Below are 6,569 nucleotides of genomic sequence, written 5' to 3'. Positions count from 1 at the left end.
GAAAGACTAGTCAAGTCTTAGATAATCGATTCAACAAATGATCAAGACATTAATTGAGAACAAGTAAATAGTGATCAAGGTAAAGTTAATAAATGAGGAACAAGAAGAATTTTTTAATGTGATAAGAGTAAAATGCCAAAAGTGAGAGAAAGATCCGTTTTTGACTTGTATTGAAAGCTCCTATATAAAGGAGAGAATGTTACAGCGAATTAACCCAAGTGATTACATAGGACCGGACAAAAGATACAAGTCTGACATTTTGATTGTCCTAAATCAACTTTAGACTCAGTCCTATGAAACGTTACATCAAAATACAAGACAAAAGTAATAAATGCATAAGAGACAAAATAGCTTCATTCCGGACAAGCAATGTTCCGGAGATGAAAGTTTGGTTCCGGATCAGCATGCATTCCGGACTTCAGGATTAGCTCCGGAATGCGTTCCTCTTCAAAATACTTTACTCATTTCCTTCAACTCCGGACAGGTTCCGGATCACATCTTCCTTCGGAACCAACAACCTTCGGAATATGTACTTAGGATTGCTAGAGGTTCACTTTTAGGTTCCAACTGAAAGTTAGGAGCTTTATACCTCCTTTGAGTGCCAAAAGATGAAATAGTCCCAGATCCTTGAGCTCAAGATACTCAAGTTCTTCTTCTTCAACTCTTCTTCTCTTCTTCCAAGCTTTTCTTCATCAAAAATGAGCTCAAAAGGTCAAACACACATAACAATGGAGTATGAGGGAGTATTAGGGTTTTCTGAGGGTAAGGGGCTGGTAAGGAGGCCATGGGGGCTATAATGGGATATTTATATGTCTTAAACTCTAAAAAATTAGGGTTTTGGCATCTGCTCACGTATGTTGCGCGTACTTCCGGTACGCTGCGCGTACGTGTGCGCGTCCCTCGCATCCTAGGCGCCTCTACGCCCCGCGTACACTGAGGCTACGCCCAACGTACGTCTTATGGGCAGCCCAAGTTCTCGGCCCACTTGCTTAAGGTTCATTCCAAAAATCCACTTGTCCCATCATTAGTCCAATTAACAATATTAATTACTTAAATTAAATAATACCTCGAGAGATGGATGTTACAATTATAAATAAATATATAATAAATGTTTATTCGGTTTATTTGGACTATTCGGTTCTTATTTTATAAACCAAAACCAATCTGAAATCCAAAATAATAATTCGGTTTTGTTGAGAACCAATCCAAAAATCCGAATATCCGAACCAAATAGTTTAATCCAAATTGTCCAATTGGACAATTCGGTTTTATCAAAATAGTGAACAACCCTAGCCAGCACCTTGATATGTTAGACAATACCGGTTGAAAGAGACCTAAGGGGTAGGCCAACACCCTGATATGCTAGACGATACGGGTCGAAAGTGACCGAAGGGGTAGGCCAGCACCCAAATATGCTAGGAAGTATGTTTATTGTATGGTATGTGGTATGATAGGGGAACATACTAAGCTTCGTGCTTACAGTTTTCAGGTACTTCTTCTTCGAAAGGAAAGGAGCCGGCATGATCGTAGCGCATCACACCATGTTTTCCGCACATGAGATCTTAGGGAGTTAAACTCTAATGTTGTTTTATTATGACATATTTTGATTATTGACTTATTGGTTTTGATATGGGATAATTCTATGGATGTTTTCAGACTATTGGTTTTATAATTACTTAATTAAAAATGGAATTTTTGGTCTTGGATTTTGGGATGTTACACTACTTCTAGCATGCAATTCATATTATAGCATCAATAACATATAAAACATGTATGAATATTTTCGGAATCACTTACTTGAGCTCTGGATGACTGTACACATCGTATCTTCCCTTTTAAAAATAAAGTCTAGTCAGAGATCCCAGACCAACAATTGGACAAGAACATGATGAGGAACCAAGTTCATGTCTCTAACCCAACTATTTTCTTAAAATTCTTTTTGAAAATGTTTATGAAAATTCTTGGATCCTAGTTTGAGTTTGGATCCACACGAGTGTTCATCCAAATCCCTCAAACCAGGGCTCTGAAACCAACTTCTAACTTCCCAATTTTCAGAATAAAATTTTCATTTTAAAACTTGCATAAACACTCATTTTCATAAAGGCACAATCAAAGCAAAACCATTTGTTCATAAACTGAAATCCATAAATCAGAGTTATAACGAAAGTATCATGTAATCTCTAATCATAAAATTGTTGATGTGTGTGTACAATCATGCCTTCACTTCCTCATGAACTGATAAAGTACCTGGAAAACATTTAATCCATAACTGTAAGAAAAAATCTTAGTAAGTTCCCTAAAGTATCGCATACAACACAACATAGCAAAACATAAAAAAAAACTATGGGTTATCAACAACCCTATGGATTAACAGCAAAACTGAGTTATCAACAACTCAAATACAACAATTGTAATTATCAACAACCCTGAGATATTAGCAACTCACATATAGCAAATTGGATTATCAGCAACCCGGAGTTATCAGCAGCTCACATACATCAATTGGGTTATCGACAACCTTGAGTTATTAGCAGTTCATGTACAACATGTAATATAAGTAACACGGTGAGAAAACTCACCTGAACTAAATAGTAGAAGCTCAAACAGAACCTCAACAACATAAACAGCTAACACACGCTACCTAAACCCAAACTAGAACTAGTCCTTAGCTAAGCACTCAATTCTACCAAGTTTTAACTAAAAGTCAAACTAGTAAAAAAGTGAAAAGTCAACGGTCAACAAAAGTCAATGGCCGACCAGTCAACGATCAGTAGGGTTGTTCGTGGTTCGGTTTGAAATCGTAAAACCAGCCAAACCATACATAGGTTCGGTTTCACGGTTTATATTTTTCGTTATAGTTTGGCTTGTGGCTTCAAACTTTCAAAACCGCAGTTAAGAATTTTGTTTGCGGTTTCAAAATGTTTAATCCGTATAAAACCGGACCGGACCCTAGGATATATATATATATATATATATATATATATATATATATATATATATATATATACCATCTTATAAATCATACATAATCAATGTCTTAATTACAAATTGTAAAGCCCAAGGTACAACAAATAAAGCCTATTATCTTAAAAAACAAGAAAACATGATCTGACCATTAATTATTAAATGAATGGTATAAATATGTCCATGTTGGCGATCAGTGTGCTAAATGAATATTTGATTAAAAACATACTCCCTCACACGGATCAATTCAGGCATCATATTCGTTCTCGTAACCCTAATTCACTCATTTTATTCAAAATTTGAATTTCTCCGTCGTTTCTCTTTCTCCCACCAACAAAGAAGCCCTAATGGAAATTTTCAGCATAATCGATGTCGTCTCCCCCTCCTTCGTCGTCTCTATCAGGGTCCTCCATAACCCACTCAAACATATGTTCTATCGTCTCCACCGGTACTCCCACAGCCATCACCTCCATCGACCGCCACTAGAACAGAATTGGCAGATAAACACTCACATTTCATCGGTGATTTCTTTTGTTTATAACCCTAATAGTTTTCATCTTTCGTCACAACTAAGATTTTATAAATGCTTTTTACATGTTAATCGCGATTATCTCTCTACACCTCAACCTGATCTTACTGGGTTAATTTATACAATTTTGATTTGTTGTTGCACTAGTAGATGAAGAACTTTGAAGAGGAAGGAGTTCTAAGTTTTTTGAGAAAAAGGTTAGGATTTATCGGCTTTACTACACCAGATCTTTAAATTGTTCACCATCGCCTTCACCACTATAAAAATATCTAGATACATGGAGTAGGATGTTCACGCTCACTAACCTATAATATATTTCACAAAGAAGCAAGGTAATATATTTCTACTGTCATTTGTTCTTCACCCCATCACCATGAATTTCATCGTTCTTTCCCTTTTCCTTCAATCTCTCTCTCTCTCTCTCTCTCTCTGTATATGTGTGTGTTTATGATTTTGTTTCTTTTTAATAGAAGAAGAAACGATTTTGTTGACTGTGATTTAGAGAAGGTGAATCTGGTGTATACTGTGTGCAGGACATTCAAGAATCCAACTGGTAATCCAATTTGTTTCATAAAACAATAAACAGAGTGTAATGTATGAGTTTAACAAAATTAATTTCGGATTTAACATCATAGTAGAGGTTAAAGTCATATCACAAGAGGATATAGATTAATTTTTATTGCTTAGATATGTGTGTTGTGCAGCTGGGAGCCCAAAAATGAATAATCAAATCAAAGTTTTTTTTTTTTTTTTTTTTTTTTTTTTTTTTTTTTAAATTCTGAATTCACAACCTTGCTTCCTTCATATAAGTTCTTCATCCAACATTGATATACAAGGTAATAGCTTTTGTTGTACACTTATCTCTTAATGTATATATTTGATCAGAAATATCAAAACCGTGTTTGTTTACTTGTACATTATGTTGATATTGTTGTACTTGCATAAAAGAAGAGGAAGTGGGTATGAAGCCATTTCTTGAAGAGGCAACCTCCCAGTTATGACATGTAAATAGACTAAAATCAGAAAATAAATGGGTGACATTGTTATCTCTAATTATGTTTGTGTGTGTGCTTTTGTTTATACGTCTTGGTGGTAATTGATTATTGCATTTTCATTGACTTTTGTCATTGTTTGATTTGGTTGCAGGTTTAATGAAGCTTTCCACAATCCAATGTGTAAGTCTATTATCTACATTTCCTTGAGCTTTTAGGTTTTTGAAAATTTTTAGCTTATGTTATCTGAATTGGTTCATGAGTTCAATATGTTCATGGCTATAGAAGCCAAGTGAGTTTGTATATTTAACGTGAAGACTAACTTTAAGTTGATAAGCATATAGTTTTTATTATCAAATGGCATTCATGTTTTCTGTAAAATGGTAACTATTTATCCAAATTTAGCTTGACAAGTATGGGGGTTCTTTGGTTCTTTATTATGGAAAAGATACAAAAAAGGTTTAAAAAAATTATATTTGCCATCTATAAAAAAGTAATGACACCATATTCTGCCATATTGGGTACTTGAGTGAAAGTTGAGGCTTTTTCCATACCATTATGTATTGCTTACTGTCTAACATCCATGTGAAATATAAGTTTGTGATTACGTGAATTCAGGAAAAGTGGTATCAATTAACAGGAAAGACGACCACCGAAATCATCGAGAAATCTTGGATATTCGAGTGTATATAAGGTTTTTTTGTCTGTCATTTCTCAGGTATGAAATCGAGGTGTTAGGCCCAAACTTTGGAGTAAAAAAGAATATTATAAATTTTTAACCATGTATATGTGTCTCATTTGAAGATCCGTGTCTCATTTGTACATCAACGTGTTTTTGGCCCGAAGACACCTCATTTGGAGACAAAACAAGGTAAACCCACCACTGTTTCCTTTTATATATATGTCAAATCCTAATATGTGTCTACCATTTATATATCTTTGATGAAGTTTTAACATAAAGTAAATCAAATATGAATAGAGATGATGGTGATGAGAATCTCAAGATCTTCATTTTTCGGTGTAGATGCTCTTTTGTATTAGATTTGTGTATATTTTGACCTTTTTTGTTAGCAATCTTTATGAGTGTCGACATGTATATATGTGTTACTAAATTTAATATGTTTTGTTTTGGGTTTTTGCAATGAAAAAATGAATGATTTTAGTTTTTTTTTTTTTTTTTTTTTTTTTTTCTGATCTGGTTCTTCATTTCAAAGTCGTGCTGCTTTGTATATCCGGAAGACCTATTGTTTTATATTTTTCATCATTTTTGTTGCATCAGATCTGTGTTTGTATCACAAGTTTTAAATGATTTTATGAAGTTTAGAAAGATTCTACAAAACCTTGGAAAATCGTTTTTTTTTTCATTGAAATGTTCTTAAGAAGATTAGTTTAGATTTTGTCGCATGCTCAGATATATGGATTGGATATTTTTTTTACAGATATATGTATTCAGTTTAAAAAGATGTAAACTAATGAGACACAACATATTTTTGGTATTGTGAAGATTTAGATTATGCAATATGTTTGTTGAATGATATGAATTGTGAAGATTTAATGTTATTGGGGGCAGTGACACCGTGTTGACTACAAAAACTTCACCAACTTTGTTTACATTGAAACAAAAGATTATCAAACAAATAAAACAAATAAAAATAATGGTGTAATAGTATTTTATACGATCGTTATTGTCACTTTAACAATGATAGCTTTTGTTGCATAATAGCAATAATAATAATAATAATAATAATAATAATAATAATAAAAAAGTATATTTGAAATTGCTTTTATAATAAATAAGTATTTGGAAATGATATCACGTCCACACCTTATTTTTTTTTAAATATCTTCAATAGAACCCTTTTTAATATTAAAATATAATTGAACATATTTTTTTCATTTTTTAATATATTTTACTTAGTAATCATCCTTTAAAACAAGTTTGATTTAAATCTGTTTTTTAATTATTTTTAATTATTACAATACTTATTACTAAATTTAATTGTGTATGTATATTTTTATGGGAACGAAGGTCTTTCATGCCTAAAGTTAACACACTGCACAATGCACACCTAGGTAATTATCAC

General features: G+C 32.9%; 1 protein-coding gene across 7 annotated transcripts; it reads left to right on the top strand.

Annotated features, from left to right (window-relative positions):
* Positions 1 to 3,187: 3,187 nt before the first annotated feature.
* Positions 3,188 to 5,653, top strand: LOC145135933 (uncharacterized). Of its 7 annotated transcripts, none has more exons than XM_079070145.1 (7): positions 3,188 to 3,485; positions 3,644 to 3,690; positions 3,964 to 4,046; positions 4,640 to 4,668; positions 5,126 to 5,203; positions 5,290 to 5,356; positions 5,465 to 5,653. In XM_079070145.1, the coding sequence occupies exons 1-7, from the start codon at positions 3,312 to 3,314 to the stop codon at positions 5,524 to 5,526; spliced, it is 540 nt and encodes a 179-aa protein (XP_078926271.1). In that variant the 5' UTR covers positions 3,188 to 3,311; the 3' UTR covers positions 5,527 to 5,653. The 7 variants fall into 7 exon arrangements, 3 of the variants coding, with proteins under 3 accessions (XP_078926271.1, XP_078926272.1, XP_078926273.1); XM_079070146.1 differs by having other exon boundaries at positions 5,434 to 5,545; XM_079070147.1 differs by having other exon boundaries at positions 3,386 to 3,485; positions 3,641 to 3,690.
* The last annotated feature ends 916 nt before the right edge of the window (positions 5,654 to 6,569 follow it).

The sequence above is a fragment of the Lactuca virosa genome, chromosome 9 (genome assembly GCF_052849685.1).
Source record: "Lactuca virosa cultivar CGN04683 chromosome 9, Lactuca_virosa_CGN04683_v6, whole genome shotgun sequence".
NCBI classification, from domain to species: domain Eukaryota; kingdom Viridiplantae; phylum Streptophyta; class Magnoliopsida; order Asterales; family Asteraceae; genus Lactuca; species Lactuca virosa.
The sequence above is the reverse complement of the archived record's forward strand: the minus strand, read 5'-3'. Positions and strand labels throughout refer to the sequence as shown.

Coding starts and splice junctions, on each gene's coding strand:
- LOC145135933 (XM_079070145.1), top strand. CDS start 3,312: ATGGAAATTTTCAGCATAATCGATGTCGTCTCCCCCTCCTTCGTCGTC. Junction 5,204..5,289: donor TTTTGTCTGTCATTTCTCAG/GTATGAAATCGA, acceptor TCTCATTTGAAG/ATCCGTGTCTCATTTGTACA. Junction 5,357..5,464: donor TCATTTGGAGACAAAACAAG/GTAAACCCACCA, acceptor AAATATGAATAG/AGATGATGGTGATGAGAATC.